At 39.8% G+C, this 20,478-nt stretch overlaps 1 protein-coding gene across 1 annotated transcript in view; it reads left to right on the plus strand.

The window, feature by feature from the left end:
• Nucleotides 1–20,478, plus strand: part of LOC140227802 (RIMS-binding protein 2-like) — a 231,808-nt gene that overhangs the window by 209,271 nt on the left and 2,059 nt on the right. The window contains 12 exon segments of the mRNA XM_072308197.1: nt 1,026–1,187; nt 1,855–1,998; nt 3,826–3,840; nt 5,144–5,320; nt 6,015–6,193; nt 10,569–10,793; nt 11,837–12,067; nt 12,837–13,026; nt 13,455–14,065; nt 14,886–15,096; nt 16,132–16,322; nt 17,398–17,547. Of these exon segments, the coding sequence (XP_072164298.1) occupies nt 1,026–1,187; nt 1,855–1,998; nt 3,826–3,840; nt 5,144–5,320; nt 6,015–6,193; nt 10,569–10,793; nt 11,837–12,067; nt 12,837–13,026; nt 13,455–14,065; nt 14,886–15,096; nt 16,132–16,322; nt 17,398–17,547 (2,486 nt within the window).

Below are 20,478 nucleotides of genomic sequence, written 5' to 3' on the forward strand. Positions count from 1 at the left end.
CAGCACTTCAGAGGCTATGCTGGCTTGTCTCCTTATCCTGCTTGTCCATCCATTAAAGGGGAATGAAACCCAAATATTATATGTGGATTGAGGGAATGAGCATCATTAGTAGAACACATCAGCAAGGTTTGAGGAAAGTTTGACAATCCATTCATACGTGTAAGTTATGAAAGTGTGTTAGAGTTTTGGTGCAGTGATCACTGGCTAAAAAGACTACCAGTGGCGGATCCAGAGGGGGGCGCAAACGGCGCACGCCCCCTCCCCCTTTATTTTTCGTTAAAAACAAAAGAAATAAAAAGAAAAAAATGAAATGAAACCCGGAAGTGGCACCAGAAATAATTAGTCACGCCCCCCCCCCCCCTTTACAGAATTCCTGGATCCGCCCCTGACTACAGCTCATTGTGACATCACCTATGGATACGATATAAAGAAAATATATAGAAATTTTTACATAATGTCATATCTTACAAAAAGTTCACATTCCTTCAACTTTTTGCTGATGTATAGTAAGGGTAATATTTTTCCTTCTTTCTGAAAGAGGAGTAAAAGGAGGAGAAATAGAAGGAGAGAGGAGAGGGAGAAGAGGAAGAAAAAATGTGGTGAAGGGAGATGAGAAAGTAAGGATGCAGGAGAAATATAGAAGGAAGGAATATAGACCAAAGAAGATTCCTTCTGTTTACCATTACTGCTCATTTGTGTCTTTTCTTTTTTTTTAATTGCAGATTTTAAGTTTACAGTTAGTTTATAACTGGCATAATGTGTGTATTTAGAAATGGGGATGCTGTTAGCAACAAGTGCCATATAAAACTGCCCCTCCCTTCCCTCAGATATCTTTGAGGCTTGAAATACAGTATAAGGGAGGCATAGGCCTAGTGTGTATGTATGTTTACCAATTTAAATGGATTGTTTTTACCACATTACCATAACATTCTTGTACCACTGGGTCTCTATCCTACATGCAAGATTTCATCGCCATTTACCATTGCCCCCACTCTTCTTTTTTTCTGCCCCCCGCCCCTACTCAGATGCCTCAGTGGCTCCCACCAATCTGAAGGCTTCCAACGTCGGCCCGAGTTCGGCCAACATCAGCTGGCTTCCAGGCAACAGCAATCTTCCACACGTCATCTCCGTCAACGGCGAGGAGGTGCGAACGGTCAAGCCCAGCATCTACAAGCACACGCTGTCAGGTACAGTAGGTTCAGCAATAGTAAACCTTGATGTTCAGGCTGCAAGATTAACCCTAATATTGCTTTATTCACTGTTTGGCATGTCTGCCAACATGATTTTTGTCTCCAGTGAGCACAGATGTCATATAGACAACTGTCAATTTACAAAGAATTACATACATTATATGTCTTATCCCTAGTGTTGGTAATCTATGTCATATCACAGGGTAGGCTTGTAACTTGTTTCACGTACTTACCACATTTCGTTCACAGGGGAAGTATTAAATGCCTGTACGACAGTTATGCAGCCTGTGGCCCAGAAAATATTCATATAGAGCATGAAATATTCCTGTTATATGTGTATTATATAAGAGCTGCGTATGCATTGAATTTTTCTGTAATGGGAATTCTAACGCTACTGTGCATGCAGTTCCCAACAGCCTGATGGGTGATACAGGAAAATACACGTGTATTTCATTTGTTTTGAGAGCTACAATGTAACTCATAGGAATTAAGTTTTCTGTGAAACAGCCCATTTGTTGTTTTATTTTTTTTTTAATTAATTGATCATTATCAGCTGAGTCAGCTAAGTTCAACAACTACTGAATTTGAAACAGCAACGTCTGCCAAGCAGTGTTTTTATGGATGTAACAAGGCAATTGCCACTGTGATTACTCCACCTATGTAGGTCTACAGCCTCTGTCGGTGTACAGGGTCAATGTGAGAGCCAAGAGTCGTAAGCAGTCCGCCATGGATGGCAGCTCCCCGGCCAGCAAGAATTCGGTGGAGATCGAGTTCAAAACATTACCAGGAGGTTGGTGAAGAAAGAAATGTCTGCTCCCTTCTGGCAATTAACAGTTTTCTTTTTCTTGCTGATGATTTATTGTTCATGTCTGTCTGTCAGTTTGTATGTCATTGCTCATGATATTTGAAAGTAATGCTAGATGCAATCAGACTCTAATATCCTTTTTAATATTTTTTTTAATGTCATTCAAGACCTTTTTTATTTGTTTTTCATACATCTTTGAATTTGTCTGATCTTTTTTTAATTTTTTTTTTAAGTTCAACAGTTTTAATTGCAAGTTGAGTAAAATACTGATCATTATTTGTAACCCTTATGTGGGTGAAGATTTGGAGTGCACTTCTTGTTTTTTCTATTGTTTTATTGCTCATAATTCAGTTATTACTGACTTCCCATAAATGTTCCATTTACCAAAAGAACACTCTAAGAAGCTTTATCAGCTTATGTTTCCGGATAAAGAGTTTTGAAACATTAACATTTTTAATAGGAGCAAGATACATTGCTGTTCGTACAATTGTAGTTGCTCATTCTTCCTGAGTCAAGTTCTATCTCTTACATACACGTACAGCGTAAATGTGTGTCCTTTGAGCTTTGCACTTTCATGTGAAGGTACTCGCTGTATGAGCTTCACTGTAGTCACTAATGCAATACACACTTCAGTAGCTGATAACTCTCTAATCCTTGCGTCTCGTTCATGTCTTTTTAAATGCAAACCCCCTGACGGTCTAACCCCCCTTTTCCTGCGACATGATAATCATTCTATCCATCTCAAAGTTTATCTCTCTTCAATATCTCCCTTTCTCTTTGCTTTTTCTCTCTCGTTCTTTCCCTGTTTGCACACTTTTATCGTGTCTTCCTCGTTAACTTTACTCAGACTCTGCACAAGGTTTGTAGTGTTCTGTATTGATGTCGCCCAATCGCCTGTTGTCGTACACATGTTCTGTGTTAAAGCTTGTCCTTTTGTCGTTTGTGTCTCCTTCAAAGCATTTCTGTTGAGAAGTTGTGTCGTCAGATCTGTCTCTCCATTTGTATATCAAAATTTGTTGTTGATGTTTCCTTTTCAGATTCCTTTTGTGGTTGATGTTGGAGAAAACAGTTTCCTTTTGACACTCCTTTTTGGTTAATGTTGGAAAATATTTTCTAGATTTTGCCCCCCCCCCCCTTCAAAAATATCCTCCCCATTATTCATAATTTGTACATTCTTAAAAGATGTGTACAAGTTGTAGAATGTTATATTTTCTCTCTAGTAGGATTTTGTGGTAGTCCATATTCTATGCAGTTGCTTGTAACTGGTTTCTAGATTATCCCACAAATGTTGAGATTATCATGATTATTATTATCATCATTTTTACGAGGAGCTACGGTGTATCAATATTGGACTATGCATTTTTTTTTTCTCTCTCTCGTTCTGTAAATGTCCTTTCAATTTTGCAGTCATGTATCTTATTTTGTCACTAATTATTTATGTTTATTTTGCTGAATTTCACACATTCAGTTGCATTTTTTTTTCATTCAAATATTGTTTCTATTCTTGATATGTGCCACAAAAAAAAAATAATAAGTTGTGATTTAATGCTAATATCAAGTGAATATAACATAAAGTGCGTCAAAGATGATTGGTTAATGTTTTTTTTTTTTGGTCCAAACTCTGGAAGATAACTCCTTCCAACATAGCATGGGTACATTGAAAGGGCATCTCGTTGCAATATTAACCATGCAGAAAATAATTTGCAGCACACACTGAACTTGCAAGTGTAGCATTCAAGTACTTTGTCTGAGTGTATCAGCATGCATGTTTACATGTGTCTGTGTAGCATCCATGTAACCTGTGCTGAGGAGCTCTTGAATGTTGTAGAGGCAGGAGTATAATGTGTGGCCATGAATTCCCATTGTCATTTCCCTCACCCTGTATGTGTGATGAGCATTACACAGACACCAAGGATCATTCGTGTTGTTCACTTCAGTTTAATGTACAGTCAGCCTTGCCTAAATGGAATCTATTCGGACTGAAGAAATAGCTCTGACTTATGAGGGATTAAAATCAGTAGAATATAAAGAGAAGGGACTTAAATCCTCCGACTTAGGCAATTGCGAGGTCAACTTAGGCAAGGTTGACTGTATCTAAGTTCACGAAATTTCTGTGACAAAATCTGTTCTGTGAATGGCATTCCAAAAAGGCATGAGTATTCATTGGACACAATACAGCTATTATATGGAGATACAGCAATTGTACATTGTACACATGTATATTTGAAAAGGATAAAATCAAAACATTACCGGATTTGTTACGCTGCCTTCCCTATGGGACGATATGACAACTTTCTGTCTTTAAACAGTGGTTGTATACATCTGACTTTCAATATATTTTGATTGAGCAGTGTCTCAGAGGATGTGTTCTGATTTGAGCACTCCCCCATACAAATCAAATGAAAGGGGAATATAGTTATCACCTACTATTAATTTTCCCTGAGGAAAATTGCCTGTAGTACACCTGTTGAAGAGACTGATTTCACTTACCATCGAATCAAAATTTAATATGAAGCATTCCTACTTACCTGAAAATGTAGCCTTGTGTGTCCCAAAGCTCCTGAATGTTTGCCTAGCATAGCAACAAGTAACATACATGTAGTGCAATGTGAATAGCAGTTAATGTAGACAGAAGTAATTAAATAGCATGCAGCTTTTAGAAATGGGCAGCTTGTAAAAAAACTAGAATCGACTGAATGAAATATCCCCAAATTGTGAATGCATGCTTGAACTGATCTGTTCACTCGTAATGCTGGTTGTTAAAAGCCTTTTTATAGTGAATCACAACACTCAGGATTCACAAAATATTTTGAATCCTGTAGCAGTCATAGGTCATCCTTGACCAAACAATTCCAGCTGTTTGTTTGTTTGTTTGTTTGTTTTTCCATTACCTTCAGATTGTGTATTGCACATTGCATGGGTTTGTTGTTCCTACACGTACAGTATGTCCTGTCAGCTGCCTGTGAGCTCAGTGTTGTCATTGACCATCTTTTTTGAAGTTATTTATAAAAAAATTAATAAGAACGCATCACAAATAATCTGTGAATCAAGTGATTTTGCTAGTGATTGTAAGTACTGCAACATGTGGTGTGTGTATCGAGAGGTTAAAGTGATTACCGTCTTTGGCGCCATAATCTCTAATTTGCAGGCTTGCCCGACGCCCCCCTCGATGTCCAGGTCAGACAGGGGAGCAACAGCAGTATGCTGACCGTTGAGTGGCTTCCAGTGACCATCACGACATCCGGCCTGTCAAACGGGGCCGTCGTCATGGGTTACGCCGTGTACGCAAACAACAGCAAAGTGGCTGAGACGACCTCACCCACTGGTGAGTGGCGTTCGCATGTTTTTTTTTTTGTAATGAAATTTGATTGTTTTGATGGAAGACAGGAACCAATGAGAAGAAAAAAACTTGACGTTTTTATTCTTTGAGAAATATATCAGTGACAATGATTTTTTATATTGATCTGCCTGCCACACATTTGCTCTGCCTCAGTTTTCCTTTTAATTGCATAATAAAATCATAATTAAAATCAATGTCGGTGATGATTCAATTTTCAGTCATCAAGGAAAAAAAGCACATGTTACTGTCTGCATTTCAAATCTTTTGACTGATATGCTTGCGTATGAATATACATGTAGAGCTACATAGCATCACCATTGCCAATTCATATAAAGTAGTAGAATGCAAGAAAAATGCGGAAACATTGCTGTATTTTAAAACAATGCATTTTAAAGCAGTTTTTTAAACAGTGCAGTGAAGTGTAAAGTAAAATGCAAGAAACATGCAAAAACATTGCTGTATTTTGCAGACCTTGATTTGCTTACAATCCCTTCTGCATTTTCACTCCCCTCCCCCCCCCAAAAAAAGAAGTTTATATCTGTGAATGTATATTGAAGTGTTTTGAAAAACAAAGTGTCCTTTGACATCAGTTCTTTTTTTACCAAGACAGAAATTGAGATGGTGTTCTTACAATTTGTGGTGCATTTAACCTAATTTCCACATTCTTCCCTCACCCAAGCTGACCGTGTCAGCGTCAGCAAGTCGCGGTTGCGCATGGTCTCGGCGTCGGAGCTGGTTGTCCGAACGCTATCCCCCAACGGCTGCTCCAGTGATTCCCTGCCTGTCAAAGTGCCTGCAGAGCTCTTGGAGGAGAGGCGGAAAGACAAGACGTCGGGGAAGGTGCCGGATGGTAGCAAGGTGAGAAGAGGAGAAAAAAAAAGAATCAAAATCCGTCCAAAATTTATTACAAAATTGTCGCAATTGACTCCAAGCTAATGACTTTAAAGGGCTGGCTCCTGCTGCGTGCATTTTGTTTTTCATTTTTTATCATGCAAATGCATATGTGAACTTGTCATAGTGATTTTTCTTTTTCACTGTCTTGTTTATTTTGTGATCATGCTGGAATGTAAAGATGCGGGTTTTGATAGTTTTGATTTGGCTTAGGAAGACATGTGGCTCATTAAATTGGAAGCAAATGCTCTCTCTCTCTCTCTCTCTCTCTCTCTCAAAAAAAAAAAAAGGTTAATTTGACTCCAAAATGTTAACAAAATTGCCATAGCTTCTCTTTTGAAGAAGTGATAATATGCTTCATCTACAGGCTTGTGAATGTTCAAAATGTACATTGAAGCAAGTATGTAGTGTATGTCTAAATTATGTTTGTGGTTGTATATTTTCATGAAGTGATTTTGACCCTAATGTTTTTCATATTAGCAATTGGTATTGCCAATATAATGTCAAATATACATACAAATGTATGCAGCTTGCGTGTATATACCATTACCATCTTGTTTGAACTTTTTATTCACTCTTTCCTCAAATTTTCTGCAATATTTTGTCAATTCCTGAAAATCTGGGGTGAAATCAATTCTTTTTGTAGGCAACATGCATTATAGGTCTGAATTCCAACATTACTATACTTTTTTGTTTGCATAGATATTTTTTGTTTGTTTTTGTATGCCTCCAGTATGAAGTAGGCCTTTTTATTAATGTAGCAAAGACAGTTATTTTTCATGTGCAAACATCAAATAGTCATCGTTGAATGACTATGGAGTTACAATCCACTCTTTTCGATTCCCATGTCACTTGCATTCATGATGTCACGCGAGCAGCGGCAAAAGCGAGTCACGTTCCAATCGGAAGAAAACTGTCGTGTGTACATGTACAATTCCGATGATGAGCCCTCTGTAAGTGCTATTACTAGGAGCTTGCTGTGATGTCGCACTGGAGTATTCTTTTTTTTTTCATCTTTTTTTTTTTTTAATCAGCGAAGATTGTCATAACATTAACTGGATTAACAGACTGAATTGAATGTTGTCCTCCTAAATATTTCCTCTTATTTCTTCTCTCTGTTTAACTTTAGCACTCTCCAAAGTGACTTGTTTCCTTCAAAATACTTTGACACCCTGTTGAGTGTTGTAAATACATTGTAGCACACCAATAAACAAAGGGTAGTAGCATGCACAGTTATGTGAATGCAGTATTTCACAACACACATACACACACAAAAAAAAAAAAATGATAATTTTGTAGGTAAGATCAACACCTACATGTAACCCAGCCACTAACCCCCACAGTCAGCACCAAGAAATCTTTGAATGACACTAACAATTTTTTGTTAAAGAATAATTATACCCCCGCCAAACGAAGTTTGAAGGGGGTATATAGGAATCAGTGGACGGTCGGGCGGGCGGTCGGTCCGTTGCAAATCTTGCGTCGCGAACTACTTCCTCAGTTTTCAACCGATTCCCATAAAACTTGGCACAGATGTGTGCCTTGGGTTGTAGATGTGCAAGACGTATTTTTTGACAGTACCCAAAAGTACGTTGCCATGGTAACGGCATATTATGGGCAAAAATGGGTACAAATCTTGCGTCGCGAACTCCTCCCACAGTTTTTGATCAATTTTTATGAAATTAGGTACAGATGTTCATCTGAATATGTTAATGTGCAAGACACATATTTCCGCAGTGGCAAAAAGTGCGTTGCCATGGTAACGGCATGTTATTGGTAAAATATAGGGCAAAATGCTTCATGGCAAAACTGCTTCATCAGTGTTCTTCCAATTCTCATGGAATTCATATTGAATGTTTGTCTTAGGATATAGGTCAGCATGACACATTTCTTGACAGTGACAAAAAGTATGTTGCCATGGTAACAGCTCACATATTATGAGCCAAAATGATGGAAAATTTTGTGTTGCAAACTACTTCCTCAGTTTTTCCCAATTTCCATGAAACTTGGTACAGATGTGTGCCTTTGGTTGTAGATGTGCAAGACGCATTTTTCGACAGTACCCGAAAGTACGTTACCATGGTAACGGCATAGTAATGGCAGAAGATCAAGGAAAGATCTTGCGGATTTAACTACTTCCTCAGTTTTTTGACCAAAGCTTATGAAATGTAGATGGATGGAAAATTTTGTGTTGCAAACTACTTCCTCAGTTTTTGCCCAATTTCCATGAAACTTGGTACAGATGTGTGCCTTTGGTTGTAGATGTGCAAGACGCATTTTTCGACAGTACCCGAAAGTACGTTGCCATGGTAACGGCATAGTAATGGCAGAAGATCAAGGAAAGATCTTGCGGATTTAACTACTTCCTCAGTTTTTTGACCAAAGCTTATGAAATGTTGTTTGGCGGGGGTATAACCAGTCGCTGTAGCGACATTTCTAGTTTCTTCTTTTATCATGAAGTATTCTTGACAGGAATGTTGGGGTAGTAAGATGTAAACGTGTGTAATCTGGGGTGAAACAATTGTCGTCATTTTTATGTTATTTTAATCCCTTAAGTTGTGCAACACAGGCCACTCTGAAGTTTTTTTGGTAGCATGTAAAAAGACCAAGCATCGATTACGTACTAGCCAAATGTGATTTCGATCTCAGCCTCAGCAAGTGCTGAGGGTGCATTTTTCATGATAATCTCAAGAACACAATGTACTTGATTACCACATGGTGTTTGCAAAGACTGGCTTTTGTTTACTTGGTTCTCACCAACCTCATGTAATCAGCTGATCATTATCAGGTTATCGCATGTGAATAGATGTATGGGAAATTCTTTGTCGACAGTTGATTAACCTTTGCAAAGCCAGAATGTACAAGAAGTAAATTCTGTATTTTTTTTTCTTTGACTTTGAGAAATGTGTGTTTGGGAATTCCATATCAGGCCAGCGTATTAATAGGAGATCATACGTACTGCAGATCTGATCATTCAAAATGATGAGTACACTATCAAGTGTTTACCAATACCTGAATTGAAAACCTTTAGTGTCAAGTGATGTACACAAACTCTTTGACATGGGTTGTTTGAAGTATGTGTGGGTTTTCGTAGTGAGGTGGTGTACAGTGTATGTGTGAAGGGTTTTAGTTGTTGCCATGTGGGAGTCCTGGGAAGGACTGTTTTAATTCTTTCTGAGTAGAAAAATGAGCAAAGAAAATGGGATTCCATCGAGATTCGAACCCGAGACCTCCGGATTGCCAGTCAGTTGCTCTACAGACTGAGCTAAGCCCTAGTACAATGTTCGTCCCAGAAACCGTTAATTGTCAATGCTCGTGTGGTCAAAAGCTACAGGAGTGTGTGTGTGACATAAACCCAAATTCAACTTGGGGATAAATGCCAGGGGTCACCGAAGTGATGTCGCTCTAAGAAAGGCAAAGCAAACTTGACCAAAGTTCTAGGAACTGAGTGGCTGCTCAAAGGGTTTTGGATCAGCTTGACTTTCCATCGTCGGGACTCTCACACAATGACGTTGCAAACTCTTTGCATGACCCTTTCTCATTTTCAAAGATTCAAAATAAACTCAGTCAAGGTGGTATTGGACTCACTATGTACAGACTATAGAGAGGGTCATAAAAAAACAGACTGATGTACACAGACACTTTGTCATTCATTATGATTCGAAACCAACTCAAGTCAAAGTGATATTTAACTTAATTATGCACAGATTAAAGAAGGGTCATTAAAGAACAGACTGTCATGTCACCGAAAATTAGATTCATTATGTAATGATTATTTTCTTTTATTATAAAGCAGTACGCAAATTTGTAGTTGTACGGTACCCGTAAGTTTGAGATGTGTCTACGGCACTTTTGGTAAGAATTGTTATGCTTCACAGTGATTGAGAATCTGAAATCATGTAACATACATACATCCTTTGTTGGTGAAAATGATATGATAGAAATATGAATACTTGAGAGTTGCTCAATGTTGTATTCAAAAGAGAGAAAAGGAAGGAGATCTGTGAGTAAGTTGATATATGTACGTGTCATGTTGTCATTAAAAAAAAGAAAAAAAAAGAGAGAAGCTCTTGTGACAGGATTGGCTGATAATCATACTATGTCAAAGCTTATCAAAGGCTTGTTACCAGTGTAATGATGACCTGCATTCTGCCATCATGTACAGATGTATGAAATGTGTCTGCGAGCCAACTCATTGGATTGCAGTGACAGCCGAAAGGCATCTCCAAATTTCACATTCTTTGTCAAACTATACTGTCAAAGCTACCTGTGGCACACTTTAATATCATACATGTCATATTTTTGTTGATGTTACTCACGGCAAAATGATTTCTCTTGGCAGGCCAAGTCCGGCATGTACAGCAATGCAGATGATGACGAGAGCTCTACCAGCAGTCTCAGTCACAGCCAGGGGGTCGCTGGCGGCCTAGGCAGTGGGGGCCCAGGGGCGGCGGCGGCGGCGGCCGGCTCCCAGTCGGACGAGGACAGCCTCACAAAATTCAACAAGAAGGTCGCCGCCGTGCAGCGGAAAGACGCCTCACCCCGTGAGGATGGTGGACAGCCCAAGGTGAGGGTTTCTGTTCGACTTTCGGTAAACTCATATCATCTGTAGTAACATTTACATTGAAGACTTTAGGTGCATATTTTCGGCATTACAGTGCCTACCTTTTTTTACTCAGAGTTGTGTCTTATTTTCAAAAGCAGAAATACTAGTACATTTTTCTATGAGTTTTTCTACAGTGAGCAGTGACTGGCTGATATTCAAAACATTCATCATTTATTAAAATGTTCTGTACATTTGGTCGTTATTGTTTTTGTCATTTTACCCATCGCACAGGGTGATAATTGGATCTTACTACCCACTGAAGCCATTTTTATGACTATTATCATTCATTGATGGAGGCTAAGGCTGGAATACACTGGGCTTTGTCACACATTTGTACATTCTGTTCAAACTGCCCTTTATATTTTAGATTAATTCAATCTTTTTGTCTTTTATCGTAAGTGAGTGAATATCATATAATCAGTGTGTGCCTTGTGGGAAGCTAGAGTGTGATGTTATTCAGAATATATGCTTAACCGGTTGAGGATGGACTGATTTTGCTGCGACACACATTTCCCATAGACACCTGCCCGAGTATACTCGGGATTTGTCTTCAAGGAGTTTATGCCCCAGTCACATAGACATCCCGGATCACCCCGGACCACCCCGGATCTGATCCGGGGAGAGATCCGTGTTGACGCCGGGAGGCCAACACGGCAACTTTTGGAGGTCAAAAACATCCGGCGTCATCCGGGGATTGCCGTGTTGGCAGAGCAATGCGGGGTGGTCCGTGTGGCTGCCGTGTAGCTGCCGTGTTGATCCGTGTAGATGCCGTGTTTGTCCGTGTAGATGCCGCTTAGATACCGTTTGTACAGTCATACCAAAATCCCGGATCTCCCCGGACGTCCCCGGATCTCCCCGGATCACTGTGTAGATCCTTGAGCATCCTGGTTTATATGTGACTGGGGCATAAGTGAATTTTTTTTTTTTTTCAATCAGTGGTGAGACTGGTGTTTCTGAAGGTTTTGTCACAACATCTTTGGATGAATTCTTTTGTGTTCACACAGTCGATCGTTAAAACGGAGAAGCCATTAATGGTGAGGGAATCTGAGTACCTCTCCGACAGCGATCGGTCTGAGCTTTCCGACATCCAAGAGGAGGTCGAGGAGGAGCTTTCCGAGTTCGGCAACGCCAGCCTGCCCGGACTGAGCGATGCGAGCGAGGGTGCCAAGCCAAGTAGGGGGTTCAAGAGCAGGGGAGCGGATGATGAGAAGAAGAAAGTCCTGGAGACATTACAGGTACGTTTCTTCTTTAACCCATTGAGGACCGGCTGATTTTGCTACAATAGGCATTTCCCATAGACACCTGCCCAAGTACTTGTATGCTCGGGACTCGTCCTTAACGGGTTAACACAGAGCTGTGTTTTCTGACCCAGTGAAGGTATTTTTGTTCATCTGTAGGAATTCTTCAAACAGCAGGGTGTGTACATACGAGAGGCTTTAGGGACATTGCCGTCATCAAAGCTAATAGCTAACTACAAGTGAACTTTAAAGTTTAGTCTGGGAAACTCCATATGAATCTAACTATTGTTTTGTCTTTTCAAGAAGGAATTACTTTACATCCAACAGCTGTGCATTCTGACATGCTCACAACCTTCAGATTCATGTCAGAGGTTCTGGCTAACGTCTTTAAAAGTCAATTCTTTGCATCTCAAACATAGATGGTTGTATGGATGCTTCTTTCCTCAGGCTGATCTGTTTGTCTAACTTGTGTAACTATTTTGTGTTGTTTTGAAAAATGAAAGATTTACTGCAATTTGCACTTATGTGTATATAGAGAAGATGTACATGTAGCTGTGCTTTTGTGTGTTCTATACACTACAAGCAATAGTAAAGTTGGTACATGTAACCTTAGTGAAGAAGAAAAAATGAGAGTGATGAAAGAGGCTCCTTCTTTGAAATCAAGACTGAGTGATTACACGGTGTTGTATTTTCTGTTGTCTTGCTTTCAGTGTTACAGCACAAGTGATTTGATCTATTACACCTTGTGTTTTGCACCCAACTGTAGATTAACACCAAGCCAGCGCTGGAGTTTGACACGGACCCGGAAGTGGAGTCGCTGAACAAACCCGACAAGGTGGTGCCAATCCCCATCATTCGTTCCCAGCGGGATTATGAGAGGGAGACGGAACAGTCCCCCCACAATCCGGTCCTCGAGCCTGTCCCGTGGAAACCAGCCAAATCAGTGCCACAGATAGGTGAGATGGGTTCCCAGTGCCCTCAAAGGGAATGCAGAGCTGCCAAGTCTCCTTGATTCTGCAGGAGTCTCCCTGAAAATGTCAAAATCTGTCCATGTCTGAATAAGAGAATATTAAAATCTCCCTGATGTGGGAATTATTTTCGCCCATTGAAATGCATGTAACACACCGATATCTTTCTTGATTGCTGTGTGGAATCTCCCTGATTTGGATGTGGGAATGTTGGCAGACCTGGGAATAGTCTGGCTTGCTGATATATTCAGGTTTTGTTTAGATATTATATTTTCTAGCTAACAATTGATATACTCTGTAGTTACAATGATTTGTATTCAACTATTGAGGTACTGTCCTACAGAACACAAGAGGTTTAGACAAGTTTTTCTTTTAAGTTTTGTAAAAGTTCTATTTTTTGACAAATCTTTCCTCAGAAATAACCAAAGATGCACATCATGAACAGTACGCAGCTGCACGCAAATCGCCGTCATTCTCGCCAGAGAGGATAGCGGACCAGTCCCACACGAGTTCGGCGTCGAGTGCACACAACTCGCTTCCAAAGGCGCAGGCGCGAGCTGACCCCAAGGGTCAGTCAAGGACTCAAGGTCAGAGGTCGAGTTCACAGTGGAGCGCTTCTCCCACGGCGAGTAGTAACGCCAGTAACTATGGAAAGGACTATGACGCAAAGTCAAACAATGACAGGCATCAAGCCGTCGACGGGCGGCCTCCTAGCGAGGTGGGCAGGCACAGAAGAAGCGAAAGCAGCAGCCACAGCGACATGCAGCAGCGCAGTCGCCATAGCGACAACCTCCGCACGCCGGAGAGCAGCCTCAGCCAGCAGAAGTCGTCGCGGGGGTCGCGGTCCGAGGAGACGTTCGGGGAGGAGGACGACGAGGCGTTCTCCGGGAGCGAGGCCGAAGAGCTCTACGACGACGGGACGATACGATTCTTCATCGCCATGTTTGATTACAATCCGGCCATCATGTCACCGAACGTTGACGGGGCGGAGGAAGAACTTCAGTTCAAAGAAGGGGATGTCATAAAGGTCGGTCATTCCTCTGTTTGATATCATGAAGACCTTACAGTATGTGACTCTGCATCACAAGACCACCAAAAAGGGATGGGCAGATTCTAAAAGAGCAGATTCTTAGCTTTGAAGATGAGGGTCTATCAAATGCTTTAAATCTCTGCCACCTTTGTTAGTTTGTCATGCACATTCGCAGGGATATGAATTATGTCTTGAATTATTATCTTTCTCTCAGCATTAGTCTGACAGACCTGTTAAAGGTGATGATGCTTTGACAATAAAGTTCCGTTCTCAGACACACTGTAATGGATTGTAATGTAATGTGTACTGGTTATGAGATGACCATACTGTAGCTGCATTGGAGCCAAGATGATAAACACTGAATGTCCCTCTTCTATCCGGAAAATGTGTTGCTTACAGTGTGCTTTGTTTTGTTTTGTTGGTTTGTTGTTGTTGTAATAATGTCTTTATTAGATGTGAAACTGTTTGCATTTTAGCATCTTGTAAAGTTCACCATTAGGCAGAAATTGATAAAGGTGTCCTAAGAGAGATATCAGTATCGTTCTGAAAGGTGGAAATGCCATTTTGAGTCAAATATAAATCTTTCTAACCACAAGAGTATTCCACATTTTTGTCTCTTTTTCTCCCCAGCCAAACAACATATTTCATCCCTTTTAACAACTACAAAAGAGTGAGCCTCAAAATCTGACTTTGTACAGTGTTATATAAATGTTTTATTGTGTGTGCAGAAATTTGGAATGGTTAATCGTTTCACTCACAAATTGGGAAGACAGTATTTTTTCATGCGCTGTGCTGTGCTTCATCTTCTCGTCTTCAGATAATTGGTGACAGAGATGCAGACGGCTTTTTTGTGGGCGAGCTAAATGGTCGCCGTGGTTACGTGCCCTACAACATGGTGGAGGAGATCGAGAGTCCCGAGCAGACGCCGGCCGTCAGTCCGGCAAAGCGAGCCAGCGGATTGGGCGACACGCACAGTCAAGACCGGCAGAGGTTTAGTGAAAGTCTGAACACAACGGGCAGCAGTCAAGGTACGTATTAATAAAGAGCAGATATCTGTATATGCCGTATATTTCGCAAATCTAAATTTTCGCAAATCGGGAATTCCCAACGATTTCGCGAGTGGTTAAATTCGCGATCATGGAGTCCTGTACTGAATGGAGAAGTGTACACGTGTATGTCACATTCACATCAGGATCAGAGTCAATATTTTCGCATGTCTTGTAATTTCGCGATTAGCACCTGACTCGTGAAATTTGCGAAAACGAAAACCTCATGAAATATTTGGCGTATACAGTAATCTACTGGTATGTGAGCCTGGTGAAGGAGTCTAGTTTGATTGTGCCCTTTCTTCATCCACCGATGAAGCCCACTGTAGTTGAAATGAGAACACTTTGGGATCGGCGATGGAGCAAATAATAAATCAGGTCTGGACACTAATTTTCTTTTGTGTGGTGGCCGCCTGGGACCACTAAAAACATGAAAATGACGTGTAAGTGGCGCGCAAAAAAAGTGTAGTAGCACAAAACAGAAGGAAATATAGCAATTTATCTATGATATCTGTTACCCAATTGGCCCATCAAAAGATTTGCATTTTAACAGGTTGGTGGCGTGGCATCAATTTTTAGTGACCCTGGGCCACCAGGCCACTGTCAATGTTGAACCCTGAATAAAATGTTTGGAAGTAACTTGTTCCACAAGACTTGTTTTTAGGTTTGATAGCAGGTGAGGTGTTGATTAGTATGCACTGACTGGTTGTGTGCATGAATGCGTATTGGAGCTATTTGCTTTGTGCTTTTTGTGTCTCTGCAGACAAAATATTGCATTCAGCTGTCATTTCTTTGGAAGTTGAGCTGATGCTCAGTTTTTCATAACAATTGTATTCATGCCTCACACAATGCAAGTACGTGTATGATATGCACAAAAAATGTGCAAAGGTCATACGAATTGTCACCTGCCCAGCAGAAGGGCCCTTAAAATATCAAGATGCGTTGTAGGATGGATGCCCAAATTACAAATGGTGAGGTGTGAGCATCTTTTGTCAATTCTTCTCATCTGTTCTGCAGTCAATTTTTACGACAGTCCAGTCAGTCCGCTGGTGATACCCAAGGACTCCATGCCACATCGGATGAGGGCGCTGTTTGACTACAACCCGCAGGAGCTGTCGCCGAATCCCGACCTTGACGTGGAGCTGAGCTTCAACCAGGGCGACATCCTGATCGTCTACGGCGAGATGGACGAGGACGGCTTCTTTGTGGTGAGAAGGATCTCAAACACTCCTCACTCAATTCCTTCTTTTCAGTCTCTTGGAGGACGTTAAAGGGATGGTATAGTATTGTGGAGAAGAGGATCCAGCTTGTACTTTTTGCGTGATACTTAGAAACCACTCTATGCAATGCTAAAGAGCATACAATTTCAAGAGAAATTCACAGTTTATTTGATGACAATCAGCTTTTAAATGGCAGAGATATTCAAAAGCAAATTAAAAGAAAGCTGTCTTAAGAAAAGGTGGGTCCCACCTTTCATTAGTATCGCTTAGTTTTGGATATCTTGGCCGTTTCAAAACCAGTTTTCATCAAATAAACATCATTATTCTCTGTCATATTTCATGAGAGGTTTCTCATTATCTCACACAAAAAAATTGGAAACCCAAAGCCCCAACCTCAACCAAGTCTGTCCCACCCCTTTAACTGACAGATGAAATGTTCAGATTTAAAATGAGCAGGTGCCCTGTTCATTTGATCATAATTGCATACCTGCTCATATTGTATGTGGAACATTTCAGTAGTTGGCAGTACAAAATTAAACAATGTTGTTTGATATTTGCAAATATTGTATAAATAGATGATCCTATTATGCAATCTTTGGCTCATATTTTTCAATAGGGAGTGTCTTGCATGTGTTCTGCAATGTGTCATGCATGTGTACTGCTATGTATAAGGATATATAGATGGGTACATGTATGGATATAAGTGAAGATAACAGTATCTTGACAGATGGATGGATAGATAGATAGATGGATAGAAGATTGGTAAGTAGGCAGATACTGTAGATAGGTAGAAAGATAGATGGTATAGACGGATAATAGATATGAGGAAAGGGGCAAAACAGATAGATAGACACATGTAGACAGCAAAATAGGAAAGTGCAGATTTTAAAAATAGGTAGATGTACAATGGTGTAGATAGAAAGATGAATGGATGGATGAATGGATGGATGGATGGATAGATAAATAGATGAATAGATAGGTAGATTGTTAGGTAGCCATAAGCACACATAGAGACATGTCCGACAGCAGCCCACAATCTTCTTTGCTCTCCTTTGCACTACAGGGTGAGCTGAAGGGGCAGAGGGGCCTTGTCCCGTCCAACTTCCTGGAGGAAATCTCGGAGGTCGAGTCCAGTACTACTTCCCGATCCTACAGCCCGTCCATGACGAGGAACAGGGAGAACAAGCACAACAACCAGGCCACCAAAGACAAGGTATGCACATTTTGCTCTCCATGACCAGTTGTCATGACGACTGTTAGACAATTTCAAATTTGATGTCAACATAGGTCACATATCGCTTTTAGTTTAGAACCATATCCTATAGATGCATGAGATTTCTGTTTACAAGGGTAGCACTGGAGCTTCATGATTTTATTTCTTCATGTTTTTTTGAAGAACAAGCCAGACTTATGGAGTATGTGATTGACATACAAGTGTAGACTCTGTACAAAGGTGATATTTCATTTTTTTCCCCCAGACGGAAAAGCTTTTAATACAGCAGTGTGTCAATACTCATGCAGTTTACTGACTGATTTTGCAGTGTAGATTATTAGTCCATGTTTGTTTTTGATGGCTGGATTGTCATGCTTTACATTTGTGTTTCTAGTGTTCCACATGTGAATGCATGTCTGAGTCAGTGTTTGCAATCATCAATGCATGCTGCTTTTAATTCAGATGTGAACAGGACCACTAGTTTTACCGTGTTTTGAAAATTGATGCAATCTTACGAAGAATACTGTTAAAATTGATTTATTCTCGGAGTACAGATATGCTATTTGGCACAAATATTTTCTCATCAGTGTTTTACTGAAATTTGCAAAGTTCAGTCGCAAAATTCTTTTGAATGATATTTTATGCACAGTGAGACAAATTTTTGTAAAGTGCACAATTTGCTGTACCATCTTTTATTCCTTTGTAATTTCTGTACCAAATATTATAGAGGAAGTCTGAATATGATTTTTTTTTTTTTCTTGTCATCACCAGTAAGGCAGGCTGATGATAAGATGCACATTTCTCACGCTCTCCTCTTTCTTTTCTCGTTTACTTTTGCTCACATTTGTCGCTTCCTGGATCGAATTGGGCGGGGATAGGGCTTTAGAAAGACTTGAGTAATTCTCCTCTTACAACCAGGAAAGCTAATAACGGCAGTAAGCTGGCGTTCGTTTACTGAATTACTCATCTGTGCCATTGCCCCTCAGAAGAAAAAAAAAAGCAATTTATCAGCTTTCTTTGTTTGATATTTGCTTTTACTTCCTTCTGAGAGGATAAACTTTTTATCCCATTAATTAAGCATGTTTTTGATCTCTTGCTACATTGTATTAAGTGTATACACTTGCAGGTTTTGACAGACGCAGCTGTCATATTTACGATGCAACCCCCTAGAAATACCATTATGTACTTCTGAAAGCACCTGGGAGGTATTTTACCCGAGCGAAAGTTGTGTTGAAGGAATGGAATCAAGTCAACAGATCAGGGAGAAGAGTCAACAAAATTCACAGAGTATCATAATAGTTTGTAGCAATGTGAATGTCAGTTGTTACTTGAAGGGGAACTCCAGACTAGTTATCAGCTGGTCTGAAAAGAATGAGTGAAGCTTTATTAGCACAACAGTGGAAATTTGATCGAAATCAGATAAAGATTAGGGAAGTTATGGAATTGTGAAGTGTCATGTGAAATCAAAACTAGCAAGAGATGATTTTCAACAAATTCGAAATAGTCAGCCTTCCCCCCATCTTGAGAAATGTGTGATAACCTAATATTTTTGATCCAACATTAAATTTTTAGGAAATTATATGTTTGAGAAAGAAAAATGTCCGATTAGAGGCATTTCAGATATTTAAAAAAAAAAAAAACATCATAAAGGGGATAGTTGTGCAAACAGGACTGTAAATCAAGAATTTTTGAATGTTTGTCACATTTGACTGAAATTTTTGCTGATTTGTTGACTGATTCACTGCATGTGCAGAATGAAATTAACCCGTTATGAGGTTTGTTCTTTTCTTCAGTCATTCCAGTTTTTCAACACATAAAGTCCGATTTTGATCCAAAACACTAACTTTATCAAATTCTATCAAGCAAGATATATTCTTTCTGTGCAGAAGTTTATGGAGGCTCTGAAGTATATGCTTTCATGCATGAAATGATTGTTGCAGAGTCTGGAAAACTCATCATGCCCTTTCCGCATTGAAAAATACTTCCCCAGATTTCTGCCTGTACTTAGACAGCCATTATTTTCATGCTTTTCATACATGTAGTCACTGTGCTAATCCTGCTGGAACCTACTGTAGTATATAACATGCATGCATTTTTATCTTGATTTATCATTCCAATTCCTACACTCTCCTTTGTACTATACTTTTCAAAATCTTTCTCTCGTACCGTCTCATACGGTGTAGCACATGGCACTCCCATAACAATTTGTTAGCCTTGAACAATATTGCTTAATGTCTTGGTAAGTTACAATGTATACAATACTGTATATTCAGTGTTGGAAAGAGCATAAAGAGGACAAATTTCCCAAGCAAGTGTAGATTTCCGGCCAGAGTCTCATCAATCTGTATTTACAAGTGTATTTAGTCTGATCACATCCTGTTTGCTTGATTTACATGCATGTCAAATCCATGTAGATTTGTTCACTCCTTTGCTTGCATTTCATTTGTTTGCCATTCATTCCCTATCAAAAGCATTCCTCAAGTCACTGGTAAGCTGTGCTGTGTGTGTGTGTGTTTGTGTGATTTTGATTTCTTTCAACTGCCTGTTGCTGTCTATTTCATTGTGCGAGGTCAAGGTTACTTTGTACCAATTCCAACCCCCACCCCTTTTAATTTTTATTTTTTTCCTAAAAGATCAAAAACAAAATCAAATGACTGTCTTAAATTGCTGTGTGATATTTTCTTTCTCTAAAGCTTTTCTTGAAAATGCAAAGTGCAGTGTTGGTAAAGTTGACCAAGTGATAACTATGTGGATGTAAATAATTTATACCGTAGAAATTTCTTGAATATTTGTATTGCTTGCAAGTCAGTGCATGTTGTAACAAGACTTTCCAAAGTGGATTAAAATTTGAATTTCACCATAGAATCTTGTCTACAAATATGCTGCCTCTGGGTCTGCAGTGGACCAGACGAATGCATTTAGTATAACCAA

This window comes from Diadema setosum, chromosome 4, assembly GCF_964275005.1.
Source record: "Diadema setosum chromosome 4, eeDiaSeto1, whole genome shotgun sequence".
NCBI lineage: Eukaryota > Metazoa > Echinodermata > Echinoidea > Diadematoida > Diadematidae > Diadema > Diadema setosum.